The sequence below is a fragment of the Bacillus rossius genome, chromosome 7 (assembly GCF_032445375.1).
Source record: "Bacillus rossius redtenbacheri isolate Brsri chromosome 7, Brsri_v3, whole genome shotgun sequence".
Classification (NCBI taxonomy): Eukaryota; Metazoa; Arthropoda; class Insecta; order Phasmatodea; family Bacillidae; genus Bacillus; species Bacillus rossius.
Window position 1 is genome coordinate 47,042,300 of NC_086335.1, and position 22,344 is coordinate 47,064,643.

The following is a 22,344-nucleotide window of genomic DNA, read 5'->3' on the forward strand; positions in this document are numbered from 1 at the left end:
TGACTCCATCAGTTACATGATAAGAAATATTGTAAACAATTGTTAATATGTTCCTCAAATGATGTAAAAATTGAGATTAGTAATTCAAATATATATATATTTCTGTTTAATACCATGCACAATTATTTGTAACGGAAACCTTACAAAACTAAACTTCAAATATATTTAACGAAAATATTTACTTGGTAAATCTTTACGCTGAAAAACTAAACTTTGTTTTGTGTTTGGGTACATTTTCACATTTATAGTGCGACTTCAACTGTTTATTACATTTCTTTTCAATTCCCTTCATAGCTAACAGCGAAATTATTTTTTTTCTTTCCCTTATATAAAATAAACTTAATATTACCCAGTCCCAACGACATCTAAATATTATATTGTTATATACTTCAACTATCAACAGGAAATAGAAGGTTTCTATAGGGCCTACGCTGTTTTTAGCACATTCTATACTGCTGTTAAGGGACTCATTTTGCATGGGAAGATTTTCTGACAGCCATATTAGAGTTCCTAGTGTTAATATTATCAGATGTATGACGACATATAATCGGATCTGTCATGTCGTGTATGCCGTAGCATATTTAGAGAATGGTACAGGATAAATAAAGGTAGGTAAGAAAGAAATTACAAATAGACCTAGTAAACTCTACAGTTGCCGGAGTATAATTTCTTTGATTTTAATACAATTTTTCCAAAGTGTATTTTTATTCAATCTTCTTCTTTTCTTGGAATCTAATACTTTCAAATATTATGGATTAAATGGTATTTAAAGGTTCCGAGGGAATGGTCTGTGCCTAGTTTTTATGTTACAAAAATATTAAATGTTTTGCTCAAGGTAAGTGCATGGGGGGATTAGGGGGAATTACCCACTCCACTTGAAAACCTTAACAACAATTGGGTGGGGTTGTTTCGGGACACACTGCCGTTGGTTTAACATGAAACGTCTATGTCAGCGAGTCATTCTAAGTGTAATCTTCACTCTCGATATGTCCACTGGTACAGTGCAACAGTGGTAGAGGTTCTCGTGGAGTTGGTGTTGTTCAACTGAGCGTACCATGACAGCTTTGCTGCACTCGCAAAACAGTCACGCTCACTCGGCACGGAGCATCGGGGCACCTGTGCACGGCCCATAGCCTCCTCTTTCCAGCAATAGTCGTGATTTATATTTTCAGCTGGCTATTGCAAGGGCTAAGCCTGGCATATTGTATTTTAATACTTGTTTACAGGCTTACTTTACAATTTTTACATACACACACACACACACACACAGAGATATACCTAGTCAAAAAACACTATTTATTGGCTTAAATCGATCAACATAAATAAACTCTTAACACGTCTGAGTCACGAGGGCTGGAATGAATAGAAAGAAGCGAGAGCACCATTTTTGACCAGTCTGCCTGTGACGCAAACGCAGGGTTGTGTCGGCAAGCTGACTACATACGTTCAGGGGCGTAGTCAGGTGGGGGATGGGGGGGGGGGGTGTTCAACCCCCCCCCCCAGCACCAAACCTTTAATTAATTTCTTATTCATCACTCAAACAAATTTCATATTAAAATTAATAAAATTTTTACCATTACAATATTTTAATTTAAGTACCTGAAAATTGATAAAATAGCACTATTTTACACCTTAAAAATCAAAATTTTTTCCCGGGGGGGGGGACCCCCCTCCTATACACAAATCCTGGCTCTACGCCACTGCATACGTTGAATAACGAAGCCACACCTGTGAGACTAGTCTTTACGGCACAAGCTTCTGTTCTGGTACCGGTATGTTTGGAAAGCGGAGGGGAGAGGCCGGGGCCCCGAGGGGGAGCTGACCTTGACGGGCGGCGGCGCCCGGAGCCGCCTCTCCAGCTCGGCGACGCGGGCCTCCAGCTGGGCCACCTGCCCCTCCCGCCGGCCGCCCGCCCCCAGCAGCGCCTGGTTCTCCGCCCGCAGCGCCCGGCAGCGCTCGCACGCCGCGTCCCGCTCCGCCGCCAGCCGGCGCACCAGCCCCACCACGCGGGCGCGCGTCGCCTCCTTGGCGTCGCTCAGCGCGTCCATCACCGCCGCCACCTGGTCCACCACCGCCGCTGCGAACACAGCCGGCAAACCTCTGTCCCTCCCCGCCGCCCGATACACCTGCTCGCTTCTTCTCTTTCTCAGGGAAAGGAAGACAGTTAAAAACAAAAAAAAAAAAATTGGTCGTCTGCAAAGTCTGTTTACGGACGATACTTCAACGTGACGACGTCATAACAAAACATTGGTGAAATGATTGCATACTTGAAATCATACTAGTAAGCAGATTTTTAAAATGCAAGAATAATTAACAATTTATTGCCGAAATTATTGTTGTTGTGATAAGCTGTGAAAACCACATTTAACTTTTCACCTCGCTTTGTAAACGGTCGACGAAACAGTTCACGTGTAGATGACTTGTAATTAATTTTTAAAACTGGTATTTAGCTATAAAGTTTAAATATGATTATGAACAAGTTTTCATATAAATAAACTGGAATCAAATATCTATCATCAATTATATGAATCACCATAATTTTTTAGTCAATTGTAACATAACCTATTATTACTGCACTCGCCGACAGCGTAACGGAACAATGAGAATAATGGGACACAGCATAACGGAACAATGTGTGTAACGGGACTCTTTTTCGTGCGTGCAGCCAGCGTTCATCGATTTATTAGACGTTGTCACGTCTAAAAACATTAGAGAGTCTTTCAGTACTCGCCAGTGATGTGAAACATCTGATTTCAGCAACAAGCAAATTCACGTGCTCTTACAGTACGATACTTGAACACCGTATAATTACCTGCTGAGCTACTGCTGTGTACTACATTTCTGGACGTGAATCACGCTTAGTTACCGAATCCCGCCACTAGGAATTGTTGCCGGAGCAGCTATGCGACTATTGAATCATTACTAAACATACTAAACCCCGGCTTTGAACCTGATATTCAACAAGGATTTTATTAAAATACTGCCCATCTGGCTAAAATTCATTTAAAATAGTTAGTAATATAAAGTTTCCCCTTTGTATCTGTGAACTGTGGTTCGCGCCAACCGCCACAGATTGCAGCACCTTGGATGTTACACATTTCCGATCGTTGACTTCCGTCGCGTTCATGAAATTACTCCCACCAAATTGTGTAAACTGTGAGCTAAAGATGTTACACATCAACACAACACTAACACACTGACATATGGGCCTACAGTAGTAGCTGTAGGCGACGTGGCTTCTCACACAGTAACGTGTACTGTATTCACTATATTTTGCACATTTTTCATCTCCCCCCCCCCCTCCCAGTAAATGTATGTTAATCTTATAATTTTTATCCAAAACTTTTGTCCGAAAAAACTTTTTGATAAGACTAAATATTGGTGCAGGGGGTTGAAAAAATAAATGGAGGTTTAAAAAAAAATTCATAATTTCCATACCATGTATACTATTAAATCCGAAATGTTTTATTGTAAAACTTTAAGTTATTATCTACAACATCCGTCTGAAATAATTTTTTATATGACCAACTAAGACTGCAAGGGGTGGAAAATAACAGGGGTTTAGTGACAAAAAAATTAATAACTCCCTTCGTAATAACAATATTAAATCTGTTCAAATTGTTTGTAAACCTTATAATCATTATCTAAAACACTTTTACCTGAAACACTTTTTGATAATAAAAACAATTATTGCAAGGGGCAAGAAAAACCTGGGATTAGAATAAGAAAGTAAATAAAACTTCACTAACATGTAAGCTACTGAATCTATTTTTATTCTTGTTTAACTTTCTAAATATTGTCTAAAACTTTTGTTAAAATAAATTTTTATCTAACCAGCCATTAGGTACTCAAGGGGTGGAAATAAAAAGGTTGGAAAGTATACTATCAAATCTGTAATAATTTATTGTATAAATCCTAAACTTTGTCTAAAACTATGGCTGAAACAATTTTTGATGAAATGAATTATTACCATAAAATCAGGGGTTGAAATTTTAAAAAATTCAAAACTTTCTTAGTATCAAATCCATTCAAATTTATTTTAAACCATCTTATTACTAACTTAAACCATGGTGCAAAGTAAATTTTTATAAGAACACGTTATTGATGCAAGGGATTAAAAATAGTTTTTTAAGGTAAAGAAATTGAATAATTATCTTAGTTGGCATAATATGTAATTTGTTCTAAGCTATTCAATGCTGGATGCATTGAGTTTAAAACATTCATAATATTTTTGCTGCATTTAAAATGAGAAAATGTTTAATCAATCATTTTTTTAATATTAGAGAACATAAATATATTATGTACATTAAGTTCTTAAATTTTTTCTGAATTTTCTAGAAGTTTCCAAAATATTTCCAGATGAAATAGGAAATTCATTATCTACCTACGCCTGCAGGCTGTGATTTAATTCTACGCCTAATTTTTTCAACCCCTTGCAGCAATGTTTGGTTTAATCAAAAATTATTTTTGACAAACATTTTAGATAAAAATTATAAGATTACTAGATAATTTGTACAAATTCGATGTTGTGCCTACGAAGGGAGTTATGATTTTTTTACATCCTCCAACCCTTGTTTTATCAACCCCTTGCAGTTATGGTTGGTCGTATCAAAAAATACTTGAGACAAAAGATTTTCGAATTACTTTTACAAGTTATAATACGTTCAAACGGATGTGGTATTTTCCATATCATGGCAGTTACAGCGATTTTTTTTTTGTTTTTCAATAAACCTTCCACATTTCTACCTCTTTGGACAGATATTGCCCATTAATGAACTCAACCAAGATTTTTCACGATTTTATGTATTTGTTTGGAAGTGATTTACGAAAAATTGTGGCAGTTATTGCGTAAAAAAAAAAAACTATATAACATTTTTTTCGGAAGTCGTACCATGGTAACAGCTGCAATAGGTAGTATTTCTTTGAAATCTACCTAAAAGAAAACATAAACAAACGAAGAACAAGCCTAAATTGATCAGATAGACCCAACGTTGAAACTTAATAGTTATTATGGACAACACAAAAACAGCACAGATGAACATATTTAAACTTTAATATATCAGACAGCACAAGAATTCCATGGAAGGAATTTAGTGACAAAAAAATTAACACACAGACAAACACAGTGGGTTAACAACTGACCTGAAACTGTCTCGTCGTTGTTAGCACATTGTGTTCATCCGGGCTGTAAATTATTTCATGACTAAATTCCTTCCACAGAATACTTGTGCTGTCTGATATTTGAAGTTTGAATGTGTTCATATGTGCTGTCATTCTATTGTCCATAATAACTGTTTATTTCATCGTTGGGCCCATCTGTTTGACATCAGCTAATTTAGGCTTGTTCTCTGTGGGTTTATGTTTTCATTTTTATTTCTTATTTTGCAAAATTTCAATTTTTCCATGAAAAAAAGGTGCAAAATTGCTTTAGCGTATGTCTAAATAATGGTATTCAGTTAAACTTTTATCACGACCCAGCGAGCAGGTTAACATCCGGAATACACCTGAAAAAATTATGAACGAGAGGAGGCAACTCTTGGATAACAGAACGTTACAAACAAAAATATTGCAGTGAGACCTTTCATTGTAGAATATTTTATGACAAGACAGTTTACACTTTGATATGACATAACTGTTTTTAACAGCACGGTACTTTTAAACATTTTACCTGGAGAAAAGATTGATAAGTATTCATTGCAATAATCTTGATATCATCAATTCAAAACAAATGGAATTTTTACATCGGAAGTTCTTCCTTTCCGGTATTAGTCTAGCGTATTTTCTCAAGCTTATCGTTATCTTCAGCTTCCTAACTGACTTGTAAATAATAAATGCTATTGACGATGGAATAGAAAATTAAAAGTTTGCATGTGTCACACACATCACAATTCACTTGTCTCTCCACCACATTGGAATTTTTCTCACATGCTGAAGGCTGGTTATCAAAAGATATAATCAGGAAGCGACAACCAACAACAGTTTCTTTAAGTCGTTAGCAGGCAAGAGAGAAAATAAAAACTTGTACAGAGTTCGTCCTCACTCTGTCTCTCACACGTAATGAGACCCGTTCCAGTACTTCCGCCGCCGGCTGCAACTCAAGTTCAGGAGCGCACCTGTTTCTGTGGCAATGTCCAGAGAGCTGTCGTCGGTGTCGGTCGACAGCTCGATCTCGGGGTTGTACCCTGTGCTGTTATTGGATGTCGCTAGGGTGCCAGGTACTGTAGCTGCAGGGGAATTCTTCCCAGGCCATGGCTTCGTCTCCACCTCCGTGTGGATGTCTTGTGCCTTCGCCTGAAACAGTTGGCTGAATGCAACATTTCATTCTGAATCGTTTCCCCCCCCCCCCCCCCCCAAAACTCAAAACCAGATACAAGCCAAGTACCATTATAATGGTACTTGAACCATTAACATGGCCCGTATACCATTTTTATGGCGATTGTCCCATTATCATGGCAATTGTACCTTATCATGGCACTTTTGTTATTATTGAGCTTAGTGTACCATGCACCATGATGAATCATGGTGTGTAAACGTACAGTTATTTGGCATTTACGCAAATAAACCATTAAATACTCAATAATTGAACATTACTGTAGCAAATCCCTGATAATAAAAGCAATCTATGTTATGTTACAATAAACATGTATTTAATAACAAATTATTTTTAATTAACCATTTTGTGCCAGTGCACGATTATTCTTTATGCCCTATACCATGGTAAAATAATAATTAAACCAAGATTGCTCTATTATTTAATCTTACCTCTTATAATTTATGGAAAATAATTTTGAGTTTATTTCTCACAAAGGGAAGCTTAAGAAAAAGCACAGACAAAAAACCAAAGCAATCTGTAGGCTTTGAGTCTCTTACAATAATAATGTTTATAAGTACATTTTTATGACAGAATGGGCCACCAGATGTCATGTTGTTGATTTGAAGTGAAGAGAAGCTGGAGCTTAAAGATACACTTTAAAAAAAATCATTCTTATACAAGAAATAGATTATCCAATGAACTGAAAAAACAACTAAATTTGCAATCCTAATAATTTTGATTTTAGATGATAATATTGACATTCCAGGAGAAGCATGATAGCTTTTTTGTTCATGGCGTGATGAAAATTCATAGACCACTAGAAGTCACGTACAATGATCATTAGTAATTTTCTAACTTGATTGCAATACCTCCAATGATAATCTTTCGGGGACAGATTTGTGACAAAGCTGGGAACGAACGGCCACTTTTAAAATTATTCTTCACAGTAAGACTAATTATTTTTCTACAAAAATATCAGAGGTGATATATTTCAAGGGCTTATACACAAAAATGAAAATATGGTTAATAATTTATTCAAAAGTATGCCCACTGACCAGCGGAGAGACATAAAGAAATTTTAGAAACCTATAACCTGTAGTCAGTGGTGGTTCTAGACTCTGCGGAGCCCTGGGCTATTTATGCGAGACCCTAATATTTTTGAAAAGGGCTTTACCAGGATGGCCCTGGGGTGGATGAAGATATAAAATAACCCCAGAGATACAGGGGATGTGGGTTCGGGGAGTCCTACATAGGAAAATTTGAAAAATAAGATCTTTAAAACATTTTTAAGCCAACTTGAAACTTTCGACGATGATTTTCTAATATATCTTAAAAATTTTCAATATCCTTTTCCTTTTAAATTACACTTGGGTTGAAATTATAACTTGTGACAATCAAATTCAGGTTAAATACATCATTATATATGGGAAAATAAATTTGGAAAGTTTTTCAAATGTGAAATTATTAAAACTCAATTGAAATCAAAAGGTATTGACCAGCACTTAAAATAATTTGCTAGTAACAATTTAATTCTTCATTTTCCCATTAATTGCCATAAATATTTTACACAAGAACAGATGAAAGAGGAAAAGAAAAATGAAAAGTCCGTTGTGGGGCCCCTCTAGAAGCGGGGCTCTGAGTGGTTGCCCAGCTTGCCCCGGTCTGGAGCCGCCCCTGTCTGAGTCTACCATTTCTTGCCAAAGTCCATCAGTCTAAATCTGTGTACAGACACAGAAAAGACATTCTGGTAGACTCAAAATAATTGGGCAAGGCCTTTGGAAAGGAACCACCCCAGCATCTGTTTTAAATGATTTTGAGGATGACACCAGGGGCGCAGGAACCGGGGGGGACAGGGGGGACGTGTCCCCCTGAACTTTTTGAGTGGAGGGGACTGTCCCCCCCAACTTTCTAGACCGTGATATTTTTATTTTATAATATTATCCTGCCCAACTTTATTTGTAATTTCTTCACTCATATAATTTTATCTTAAGGAAACAATAATAATTATAACATCGATGTATCCAATGGTTAGATACAAAAACTGCTTAAAAAGCGCTATTTTGCAATTTTAAAATCAAAATTTTCCTGTGAAGGACTCCCGGACCCCCCCGTCTTAGTAAGAGGGGAATGGGTTTACATGACATCAAAATCATTATTTGTCCCCCCCAACTTTATGAACACAGCTACGCCAATGGATGACACATGCCAATCCTAAATCCGTTTGGGTCATCTTAAAATAAGTCCAGTGTTCTGATATTGTGCAACCTTACTTAATATTTTTTTTATCAAATATTTGTTCTAAACAAAGACTAAAACTGTGATACAGTAATTTTGGCCTATCACTGGTTTATGATTGGTCAATAGTAAATATATTTCAAGGATTTTCATTTACAATTATTGCATAGTAAAATGTAAAATAAGTTTTAAAATTGAAATATATTTCATTTATAAAATTTTATTACCATAAAAACTTTTCTTATATGATTTTAATAATTTTACAGCCAATTTTATATTCTGTTTCAAGCCCTTACTTTATGACGAACAGTTGCAAGATTTTTTTAACTATAAACTGTATTGACTATTTCTGTACATTCAGGTCTCCGTAATGAAAATATCTATCCAACCAAAACCACTCCATAGAATTCTGTCATGTCCTACAGATTCTATTATTGTTTTTATATTCTCGTCATTCATGCATGATGCGACCTTTCCTATCTTACTAAGCCTTTGTGCATACTGTGTGGCATCAAACATTATGGTATTAAACCAAATGACACAGCTTTGTGTACACGAGATGAATTTGGCAGTTTCGGCAGTTACGTCAGCAAGGTATAAACCGACGATGGCATTATGTACAGAATGCAAAATCCAGCCTGCCTGACACACAGGGCCATCAAGAAAAACAAAGGGTACGGAGAGGGGACAATTAATTTTGTCAGGCCCCATTACCTAATCTCAATATCTCTCTTACATTTGTTTTCTGCTACAAATATTTTTCAACAGATATTCACTAGTTGTAATAACATGGATGAATAAATTCGGGCCATAAATGATTACAAAGACTTGTGCGCCTTTTTGCACCCACAATGTTACATTAAGTGAATATCTTTTGAAAATATTTGTGGCAAAACAAAAAAAAAATGCAAGCGATGTATTAACATTTTTGAAACAGCCCTTGAATAAAAGTGATGATGAGTCGATTTACCCACTGCTGGGCGTTGTGAGCATGGTGATGACATCCGTGACGACCCTACGCCTGCCGAGGCAGAATGATCCTGCAGTGGTTTTCCATCGCCTTCCGCAGGATGGAAAGGCAATGGAAAAGGACATCACAAACGCCCAGGCCTGAACCCAGGGAGGTTCGAAACATCGCCTCACCGACCAGCAAGCCAGACACGCTAGTACGGGGTAGTGAAGCCGAACTAACTCACTTTTCCGGTATACCTGATAAATACTGTACGTTTTTACAAGAATTTTGGTAGACTGATGTGATAAAAGTAGTATGTGTAACAGACATAGCCTAAATTATGGTACGTCCTCCTGGCCCTAGCTACTCGGCCAAGTGGGCAGATTGAATAAATTTAATTACTAAAAAAAAAAAAAAAAAATTGGTTGTCTGTAAAGTCGGTTTACGGACGATAGTTTAACGTGACAACGTCATAACAAAACATTGATGAAATGATTGCATACTTTTATGAATAAAATTGAATCATTTTTATTGAATTATCACTATTTTGTATGAATACAAAGGAGTGAAATTAAATCTACATTTTAATTGATAAATTTACTTTTATTTGCACTCATTAAATTCAAATATGTTTATTACTTCAACGAAGAGATTTTTTTAACCACAACTTTTATACATGTTTGCTATTTAACTTCTTCCAATCTGCGTCATTCTGTGAAGGATAGGACGATGATGGGAAAAAGTAGGGGAAACGAATGGGAGTGTTCCAAGTTTTTAACGCGCCTCGGAAAAAGTAGTCAAAACCGATGGTTTGTTCCGATCGAGGTGGAAGAGAGATAAGATGCGGCACAAGCGTACGATGAGATGGACGTAACGGGACACTTTTTTTTCCGGTGCGTGCAGCCGGCGGCGTTCATCGGTTTTATCAGACGTTGTCACGTCAAAAAATAAATAATAATCAAGATGGCGTGTGAGACCCGAGAGGCAGGCAGTTAGTCCCCCCACAAATCGGAAGCTGGGTGTCTGAAGGAGCTCGTTGCTGTGGGCCCCTGCTCGTCTAGCCCGACTCACGTGACCGCGCGGGCGGCAGACGCACCGGCACTTCGGGCCTGGCGGCGGCGGCGGCGGCGGCGTCCTGGCGCGGCCTCAGGTGCGGCGGCAGCGGCGCCAGAGCCACGTTGGGCTGGTAGCTGCGCTCGAAGCGCTCCGACTCGGACAGCGGCACCACGCGCTCCGGGTGCAGCAGCACCGGCGGGCTGTGGCTCAGGTACGCCGGCACCGCGGTCCCCAGGCCGCTGCGGAAACCACGCGCGAACCACCCTCCAAACACGAACATCTTACCACCGAGAGAAAAGGTTTGTTTGCCCCAACAAAATATTTGTTTACATATCGTCGCCTGAGTATTGGAGTGTTCTATGTCCACTTTTTTTTTTTTAGGTTTTTTATTGCTATGGACACGAAATTAATATTAGTATTCATTTGTACTATATCCACACACGTCTACGCACATAAAAATGTTTGTTCTTAATTTAAGACCAATATTATTTTGTTCTATGTCATGATATTCATAGTTGTTTGAACTTTCAAATGCTTATATCTCAGTTCCGACTTCAATGGACATAGAACACTCCAATTCTCAGGCGACGATATGGCGAAATAAATGTAATTTGTTAATTCAAACAAAAATATTTTGCAGTAGGAAAGATACCGTCGACCCAACAAAATGATTTTGTCAACTCAAAATGTATATTCTGGTTAGGTGTAGGCCTAACTAATCAATTTTGTTACTCACCAAGATTGGTCAAGCTGACAAAATATTTTTGTTACAGGAAGGAAATGTTTGTTTCGCCACATATAAACAAATATTTGTTTGATTCAAACAATCTTTTTTATCTGTGTTATCATTCCCACCAACAAAAAAAAATTGAAAGCAAACGGCGGGTAAAAGTGATTCCAAACGGAAATTCTGCGTATGCTCCTGCCTAAAGTCGTGGGAACATGCCCACCCCCCCCCCCCCTCCCCGAAACATCAACAAAATGGGAGAAAAAAAACTGGAAACCAATAAGAGGGCAAAGTGGATCTATACACTCCAGCCCCCTTTTTTCCCGAAACGAAATTCTACGTACCCTCCTACGAAGGACATCCCACACGTTAATAAACGCAATACCGTCGCGTTTAACAAAGCACGGGAAGTCGCAAGACGTTAAGGTTACCAACCCCCTACCACTGAAATTGTAAAATAAAAATAAAATTAATAAATTCTTTCGCATATACGCAGTTAAAATGCGTAAAACTGTCAATGATTTGATCTGACAAGTGTGAACTGATTTCACTCGTGGAAAAAATTTAATAAGAGAAAAAGTAATGCGTGCAATAAAAAAAATTGGTTGTCTGTAAAGTCGGTTTACGGACGATAGTTTAACGTGACAACGTCATAACTAAACATTGATGAAATGATTGCATACTTTTATGAATAAATTTGAATAATTTTTATTGACGTGACAACGTCTAACAAATCGATGAACGCCGGCTGCACGCACGAAAAAGTGTCCCGTAACGCACATTGTCCCACTACGATGTGTCCCGTTACGCTCATTGTACGCTTGCGCCGCATCTATCTCTCTTCCACTCGATTGGTACAACCATCGATTTGACTTTTCAATCATGTTTTCGTCGTTTGAATTATTAATATTATGTAATTTAACGATCGTCCTCAGCAAAATCGGTACGGTTATTTAAAAGTAATATTGAATTTTCAAAAACGTTTTTGTACGAACAATGGTGTTTTACAGTTACACATAATAATTCAAATTACACCCGGGATCTTTTGCACAATGTTTTAAACAATATATTGTAACACATTATAAATACGTTTGGTGTATTTGGGATGAGTATTTGTTATAAAATCGTATTATAAAAACGAAATAATATTATTCCCCTACGGTGCTGTCATCTACGATGACGGATGCGAACCGAACGAATCGCACTATCTATTCCCTTCCGAAGGAACCAGGCACTCGTTAATACACATTTTCCTTTGTTTATCGCGAGGAGCGTTATTATTAATGAATTATAAATAATATTTCGTGTCCGGGGCCACAATTGCATATCATTTTGAGTACTGGAAGACATAAAAACGTAAAATATTCTCGACGAATTTTAATCTGTGGTTGTCATTGCTTATTACAACAACAATTTCGACCATAAAGGTTAATTATTCTTGCATTTTAAAAATCTGATTACTAGTATAATTTCAAGTATTTATTCTTTTATTATTAAAAAAAGTAGCATCTGTCGGCGAGTGCAGTAATAATAGGTTATGTTACAATTTACTAAAAAATTATGGTGATTCATATAATTGATAATAGATATTTGATTACAGTTTATTTATATGAAAAATTGTTCATAATTATATTTAAACTTTATAGCTAAACGCCAGGTTTTAAAATTAATTACAAGTCATCTACACGTGAACTGTTTCGTCGACTGTTTATAAAGTGAAGTGAAAAGTTAATGTGGTTTTCATTGCTTATTACAACAACAATTTCAGCAATAAAGGTTAATTATTCTTGCATTTTAAAAATATGATTACTAGTATAATTTCAAGTATTTATTCTTTTATTATTAAAATAAAATGATTAAATTTTATTCATAAAAGTATGCAATCATTTCATCAATGTTTTGTTATGACGTTGTCATGTTAAACTATCGTCCGTAAACCGACTTTACAGACAACCAATTTTTTTTAATACATAAATTTAAATGAGCTCAATACTATTTTATAATATATAATGATTTTTTCTTATATAAACAGTAATTTTTTATATTATTAGATTCTAAAATGTAAATCATAAACACTTATGTATTACATTACATTTACTATTATTTTTAAATGTATAATTGTCTTCATAAATCTTATAAGCACTCCTATTATCTATCGGCAAGTATGTTATTAGTATTGTGTATGGCACTCCTGTACTTAGTAGAGATTACAGCAAATGCGTATTTCGGCTAACAGAGTTGCCATGTTGGTTTCACTTAACGAGATGAAGCATAAGTAGAGACCGGAAAAATTCGCGAATTCATTTCGCGATAAGCTAAAATATAAATAGTTATACCTCAGTGCTGCCTCTGCTATTGGCTCACAACTCACCTGGATGACTCTAGGCCAATGAGAAACACCCGACTAAAAGCTTTATCGAATCACAGGCTGCTACGTTGCGACGTCTCACAAGACAGCAGCCAATGAGTGGGTGGCATTTGACCGAGTGTACGTAGAACTATGGAGTTCATCCTACAGGTCATTGAACCCGCGAATTTTTCCGGTCCCTAAGCATAAGGTCTGTTTCTGGGCGAGGAGGTAAAGCCATATGGATAGTTATATCGATGTATTAATAAGTTATAGTTATTCAACAATATTAACTAGACAACTATCATCCAAAAAATAATACAAAATATATACTGTAATAATATATAATAGGGCATATTGGCCGAGGCTCAAGGCTGATGTGCAGAGGTGCCGACCACCATCTTAGATTTTGACGTCACGGCGGCCATCTTGGACTCGAAATTCCTTAAAAATGACTCAAAATACCTCAAAATTCCTAGAAATTTCCCTATTTCAAGGAAAAATTTCCGTTTTGAGGGAAAATTTTCCGTTTCAATCCTCATAAATTAAACATTTGGAATACGAAATACCTCAAAACACTTTTGCCTTAAAAAACAAAACTTTCAAAAAATGGCTTAAGAGTTTTAAGAGTAAGCCACTCCTAAGCCGTCAAGGCCAAGACCTTCACCTTGACCTTGAATATAAAATTAAAATTCTTTAATTTTTGACCAAAGATCCCGAATTTTTTTTTTAATATAAAAAAATTGCTAACTTTAAATGTTTAGTTACTAAATCGATTTCAGTCCTTGTGTGTTACTTGCCCACTTCGTTTGTCAAATTTTCTTTCAAATGTTCTACTTTTTTTTTTAGTTTGCTTTTTTTTAATGTTTTTTTAAAACTAACTTTACTACAACTACGAGCAAAACTAACTACTGTTCCTAGCACTAATTGCAATCTAGAAAATATAAATTCATTTTTAATCCACTATAAACTAATCCTAAATTCTTTAATTATGGCTATCCCACTTCCGACACCAAAATGTTACGACCTATGATGTTGTGTGATTTGGGTGCGTAAGGGATAGTCCAATTAGTATTTATTACAGTTTTATTGATGACTAATATTTACATAAATAATAAATAATTGTCCTTAAAAATATCCGATCTCAAATCACTAGCACTTAAAAATGTTTATCCTCAAGTCACTCAATGTCTATCAAGTTCTGCAGTTCGCACTCCTCACTGGAGCTAGGCTCAACAGTGGTTCTACCCTTACCAAACGCATGTCTACACCACAGCATAGCGCCACTCAGTCGCCGCATTCTGCCGTTTCAGTGGAACTCCGCGTCGCGCCACTCTCAGGATGGGTCTCTCACCCTCTTCACCGATGTCGCACTTCCCTTCGGAATCAGCCCGGAACTGCTACAGAGACCGGCGTCGCGGCTCAAGTTGTGTATGGCGACCTTCTCAAACCGGCGAGAGCAGCTGTGACTAGTCACGTCATCCCAGGCCGACCCGACGCCCGAACAGTCGGGAAGGGTGGCGTTCATTATCGCCACTCCGCGCGGCGGTCCGCGGAATTCCCAAGGCCGCTCAGCGATAGATAACGGCACTGAGGCCTGACGATGAGTGAGAGGGGGGTTAGCGACGACCCTTGTAATCCAGCCAGGCACGCGTAGCATGCCTCACGTCAGTGGAGGTCACATGACACCAGTGGCCTGGCAGGGCCGCCAGCCAGCTCCTATCCTGGCGCGAGTCGCGGACCTGTTTGCATTCGTAACAATACTATGTTATTGCTAAAATCACGATATTTTTTCGGCCCATAAGTAGCTCAGTACGACATAATACATCATCATTTGAGATTTATTTTAGTAAATATATAAATGCGTCTGTTGACTAGACTCTGGCGAAAATATTTTTTTTTTGTTAATTATGTTTGCGCGGTGATGCTAAAATTAAAAAAAAAAAAAATCACGGTCCATATTCCGAAGGAGAAAAAAAAATTTTGCAATTAACTTCACAATTCCTGTGCTACTGTAGATTGTTTTCTGGTAATACCACTAACTAAAGGACATAAATATTTCCAGCTTTAAAACGAATAAAATTTCTGCTGTAGCCAGTCTGTTGTGCTAGTTCTGTGTTGTCTAAGTGCTTATCGCTATAACTATCCATGTGTTAATACTATGTCGATTGTGTCTTAAACTGATAAACCCAAAACCCAGCTTTTTTTACGTTTACATCGTGACCTCTAGGAGAAAACCCTGTAGTCAAGTGCACAATTCACGTAAACATTTGTAGGTCCTTTTTCTATATAATAGACTATTTTCAAAGGGAAATTTCAATATATATTTTTTTTAATTTACGATATTAAAATTGTAATAAGTTTATATATTCGTTTACGAACATTATTATGTATTATTAAAGACAATAGTATTATGTCACAGCTAACAACAACAAATATTGAATTTCCATTTAGCATTATTTATTTAAAAAGTGGTATCTTCACTGTGTTAAACCTGATATTTTTTATTCCATGCAACTTTTATTAAGCGCATATGCAGACTACTCAGCTACTGAAAAATCTGGTATGAAAGTACACACAAATGAAACACAGACTAGACCAAATGGAACAATAAACCTACATTAAATAATAATTATACTTGATGGTGGAAAGTTATTTTTCCAGTGTTTTCATATTCTTATTTAATATCTTCTTAGAGTGCCTATATGCTTTTATTTGTTTCAGCAAAAGTCATAAAAATATAATTAAGTCTTTTCTGCAATATTTAGAGTAGACGTGAATTTTTCTTTCCAAAAAAAACTTTTTCAAGTATTTTGTATTTAAACATCATGAAGGTTCGTTGCATTCCACAATCATGCATAAATTTGCAGCGCTTTAAAAATGCAAGTACAGCTGATATATTCGTAAATAAATTCGTTCATTAGGTTCACTGATTTTCTTCTCCCGTTTCGGCTTTACCTCCTCGCCCAGAAACAGACCTTATGCTCCATCTCGTTGAGTGAAACCAACATGGCAACTTCTGTTAGCCAAAATACGCATTTGCTGTAATCTCTACTAAGTACAGGATTGCCGTACACGATACTAATAACCTACTTGCCGATAGAAAGCAAGAGTGTTTATATGATTTATGATTGAAAATATACATATAATAATGATTAGTATCATGTAATACATAAATGTCTATCATTTACATTTTAAAATTAAATCAAATTTTTAAAATAAAGTTTTATATAAGAGAAAAGTTATTTTGTATTTTTAACTAGAACTGAGCTCATCATTAATATTTATATTTTTAAGAGAGATAATTATACATACATACGTTAATCATTATCTAATTCTAGAAATACTGGGAGTTTTTAACTGCTCTATTTTAATAGAGTACATGTCAAACCGCTCTTATATAATACTAAGAATTAAATTGGACGCCTTCAAGTTCACAGGGATGAAAATTCAGTTTTTTACCAAATAATAGTTTAGTCTTTGTCAACGTGATGAAATTATGAAAAATAGTTCTTTATTTTTTCTCCGGGATGGAAGTTTAGGTTAAGTTATCCTATAATGAAAGGTTGTTTAGGTTAGGTTAGCGTTATTTGAAATACCCTGACGTGGGCCGTCTTTGTCAGCTTCGCAGTGTATTGTTGTATTAATTTAAGTTTTATTTGTTAAGTAACAAAATAAAATTAAGGGTCTTCCCGTTAAGATATAGGTAATAATAACAATGATGTGTATTCTTGCTGTCGTGTACCTAGTTTGAGTACTAGTAATAACTAGTGTGTCTATATGATGATGATAATAATAATGCCGGCGGCCATAGTGTTTCATGGACAGTTGTAATGTTAATTAACGGTAATTAGAAGTTTTAATAAATACATCAGTATATTTTAAATAAGAGACAATTGGAGTTACATATAAAACTATGGAGGTTAGAAAGTAAAATATATGTGTATTAACAACGTGGTATTTATTTAAAATTTGAGAAGGGATGCTTATAGCTTCGAGAGGTCGATGCGTAAAACGAATACGACCGTTATTCGGTGACAAGCGTCTTGTGAGCGTGGGGGCTTTTCGTGAGACAGGACACGTGCATAATATTTTCTGAAGTCAGGAAACCTGCAATTGACTCTCTCTCTCTCTCTCTCTCTATATATATATATATATATATATATGTGTGTGTGTGTGTGTATATATATATATGTGTTTCTTTTGTTCTGTTTACTGAATTCCGGCCCATTCCGTCATCCCATTTGGGGTGCACAGATTAAGTAAATTATAAATATCCTTCGAGAGCGTTTGTGTCATGTATAAATGTACAAGTTACAACCGTAAGTAAATCAGCCACCACGAACATTGTGAGTAGATAGATTTGGTTCGTATGAGGACAGGGGCTGGGGGCTGGGGATTAGGGATTATGTCACTTCCTTCGACCATGCACACACGAAAAAGTGCCCCGTTACGTTCATCAGCCATGTACGCACGAAAAAAGTGTCCCGTTACATTCATCAACCATGTACGCAAGAAAAAATGTCCCGTTACGTTCATCAGCCATGTACGCACGAAAAAATGTCCCGTTACGACGGACAGACCAGCTCGCCAGGACGTCTCGCTATGAAAAGTATTAGGCGGTAATAAACAGCCAGGAGGTAACGAATATAAGCCTACTTCTACACGTGTTATGAACGCCGGATACATACGGCCAGGCAACCGTGTGTTTTGGCGCGCTCTACTTCCACGACGCGCAACGGCACCGGCAAGTTTTTATTACTACCTCCTCTCAAGTTCTGATCTCCTAATACTTCACAGCAGAGAAGCGCTGTTGGTCGGAGCCCGTAGGTACTTCCTTCGCACGCCTAACCTAACCTAACCTAACCTAAACTAACCTCACCTAACCTAGTCCATATGCTAATCTATGCTAACCTAACCTAACCTAACCTAAACTAAACTAAACTAAACTAACCTCACCTAACCTAATCCATATGCTAATCTATGCTAACCTAACCTAACCTAACCTAACCTAACCTAACCTAAACTAACCTAACCTAACCTAACCTAACCTAACCTAATCCATATGCTAATCTATGCTAACCTAACCTAACCTAACCTAACCTAACCTAAACTAACCTAACCTAACCTAAACTAACCTAACCTAATCCATATGCTAATCTATGCTAACCTAACCTAACCTAACCTAAACTAAACTAAACTAAAATAAACTAAACTAAACTAAACTAAACTTAACCTAACCTAACCTAACCTAACCTAATCCATATGCTAATCTATGCTAACCTAACCTAACCTAACCTAAACTAAACTAAACTAAACTAACCTAACCTAATCCATATGCTAATCTATGCAAACCTAACCTAACCTAACCTAAACTAAACTAACCTAACCTAATCCATATGCTAATCTATGCAAACCTAACCTAACCTAAACTAAACTAAACTAACCTAACATAATCCATATGCTAATCTATGCTAACCTAACCTAACCTAACCTAACCTAAACTAAACTAAACCAAACCTAACCTAACCTAACAACTAAACTAAACTAAACTAAACTATACTAAACTAAACTAAACTAACCTAACCTAATCCATATGCTAATCTATGCTAATCTAACCTAACCTAATCCATATGCTAATCTATGCTAACCTAACCTAATCCATATGCTAATCTATGCTAACCTAACCTAATCCATGCCAATCTATGCTAATCCATGTCAATCTATGCCAATCCGTATGCCAATCTATGCTAATTCGTATACCAATCTATGCTAACCTGTATGCCAATCTATGCTAATCCGTATGTCAATCTATGCTAATCCATATGTTAATCCATGCTAATCCATTTGCCATTTTGTATTTCTAGTAATTTCCACCAACTTCGAATCATGTCGTCACCATTGCAATTTTCGTTACGGTCGCCATCTTGAAAATCCGCAATTTTTATGTTAGAAAATCGGGAAAAATTTTAAAAATCATTAAAAAAATTAAATAATCGAATAAAATAGAATCTTAAAAACCACTGTTGCAGTTATTGTTACGGTCGACATCTTGGATTATATAAATGTTGCATATTTCGTTACACCCGCCATCTTGGTTGAGTACCATATCATTCTTACACTTTTCGTTAAGACCGCCATATTGGGTCCTATTAATGTTACAATTATCGTTATGGTCACCATCTTTAAATTTAGACACCATCTTGAAAATCTTTATATATTATACGATTTTAATGAAAAAAAAAGTTCAAAATTCATCAAAAAATTAACTTAATAGAATTCTGTTTATATCGATTCCCGTCCTTGATTCGAAACCGGCGAGGGCAAAAAATATAAAATCAACAGATCCTTCCTCCACAGAAGCCACCTTCAGACTGACCTACCTCCACCAATAACAAGGTATTTACCATCAGCTGGTATGACGTCACCACACCTTTGACCTTGACCTTGACCTTTGACCTTGACCTTGAAATTTAACCTTAACCTTGAAATTTGACCTCGACATTGATCTTTGACTTTGACCTTGATGTCCATCACGGATCCGTCATTTTATGTTCAGTACATGCTAGCGGTCATTGCCACCATCATGTTTTCGTCTGCTGGAGGTCACCATATTGTGTGTACTTGTCTTACCATCATGCAAATTCTATTCTAACATGCTACAGTGCAGTAATAATTTATTATTGCTGAGGTGCCCACCATCTTGAAATTTGACCGCCATGTTGAAATCATGTAATTATTTAGTTAGAAATGCGGGAAAAATTCCAATAGTCTCCGAAAAAATCAATTATTAATTTACAAATTGAATCGATGGATCCATGTCCACGGTTAGATTCTTGACCAGTGACAGTTGTAACTAATTATTAAATAAATTTTAAATTCTTTTTTCCGTTACCTTTCGCGGAGTTTATTAATCATAAGTCAATATACCTAACCAAAGAATTAATACAGTGACGATAAGCCTATCATGAAAGTCTAATTTTTGAATAATCTGAATAACCTATAAGCCGTTCATGTACAAAACCACACATAAAGAACAATTGTCTTCAGTCCATGAGACCGAGTCATGTCATTATCAGACGTATAGGCTAGTCATTTCAGGACCACATGACCTTCGTCGTTAGCTAATTATATTCAATTAATCCATCGTGACATTTTTATACATTCTAAAGGAGCAAGTAACCTTGAAAAATATTTTAGTAACACCAAGAGGTGATAAACTAGTAAATATTCAATCACTACATTTTGTACTACGCGCAATCAACAAAAAGGAAGCACCATCAACGAAAAGACAGCACCACCAACGAAAAGGCAGCACCGACTACGAAAAGGCAGCACATTTGGAAGCACCGACTACGAAAAGGCAGCACATTTGGCAGCACCGACAACGAAAAGGCAGCACATTTGGAAGCACCGACAACGAAAAGGCAGCACATTTGGAAGCACCATCATCGAAAAGGCAGCACATTTGGAAGCTCCATCAACAAAAAAAGGCAAAAAGGAAGCACAAGTTACGAGATCTAAGTCTTAGTTAGAAATCAGAATACAAGAAATAAAAACATTAAATTCTTATAATTTAAATTATTTATTTTATTGCTTTACATTATACAAATGCAAGTAAAACAAGCCATTATTGTATGTAGCCAGCATTCCTCAGTTCCTTGAGTATGAAGGATATTTCTTTGATGCACGAATAGTTTCCTGCACAAAGCGAACCATGTAAAAGTCTTAGCCGGTCAACCAATATGTTTGGATCTTTCCATGATGTGTAATCAATCTCTTCTACCACCATCTTCCTTGCACCTTTATAAATATTACGATCTCTGGTGTCTTCCGTTTTACCACCAACCTCAGGGTAACTTTCATGTTTGAGACGGTGATCATCACAAGCTTGATCAGATTTATTTAATATATCACGTCGTTTCCACCGTTTCGGTCTCAGGACACCGCCACATTCTTCGATCTTGGCAGCTTTAGGTGTTTCATCATAGTCTATGTCTTTGTCAACAGCCTCAGAGTCACTGTAACATCACACGGAAAAGTTCAGAACTCCAATTCGCTGTGAAACCTTTCTCAAAGACACCTTTCTGCTTGGAGATTCTCACAATGTCACCAACATTAGCTTTATGCTTGCGTGTATCTTTCTTATTCGTGTTGGTGAATACAGTCCCAAGCAGACGATCATCCTTTACATCTGTCGATGGTACATCCTCCATCGAGTACGACGTTAAAGTCGGTAAAGATGCCATCGAAGTCTCAAGAACAGGCAGTTACGCGACTTATGCACCAGAAGAAACAAACTAGGTGATCCGTACACCGTCGACGTCAGTAACAAATAGGGCGTCCTGCTGTCTAGGACTCGTTTTTATACATTAACCGGTTTGAATAATACGCTAGTCAAATCAAGAACAATTTACTAAAATACTAGAGTCAAAACAACATTAAAAAAATAGAAGTACCATCAACAAAAAAGGCAGCAAATTTGGAAGCACCGACTACGAAAAGGCAGCACATTTGGAAGCACCGACAACGAAAAGGCAGCACATTTGGCAGCACCGACAACGAAAAGGCAGCACATTTGGAAGCACCGACTACGAAAAGGCAGCACATTTGGAAGCACAGACTACGAAAAGGCAGCACATTTGGAAGCACCGACTACGAAAAGGCAGCACATTTGGAAGCACAGACTACGAAAGGCAGCACATTTGGAAGCA

General features: G+C 36.8%; 1 protein-coding gene across 1 annotated transcript in view; it reads right to left on the minus strand.

Moving 5' to 3' along the window:
- Positions 1-22,344, minus strand: part of LOC134533969 (ski oncogene) — a 371,182-nt gene that overhangs the window by 21,311 nt on the left and 327,527 nt on the right. Inside the window, exons 3-5 of the mRNA XM_063371816.1 lie at positions 10,597-10,795; positions 6,114-6,291; positions 1,824-2,077 (exon numbers count right to left, since the gene is read on the minus strand). Coding sequence (XP_063227886.1) covers positions 1,824-2,077; positions 6,114-6,291; positions 10,597-10,795 — 631 coding nt within the window. The remainder of the gene's footprint in view (positions 1-1,823; positions 2,078-6,113; positions 6,292-10,596; positions 10,796-22,344) is intronic.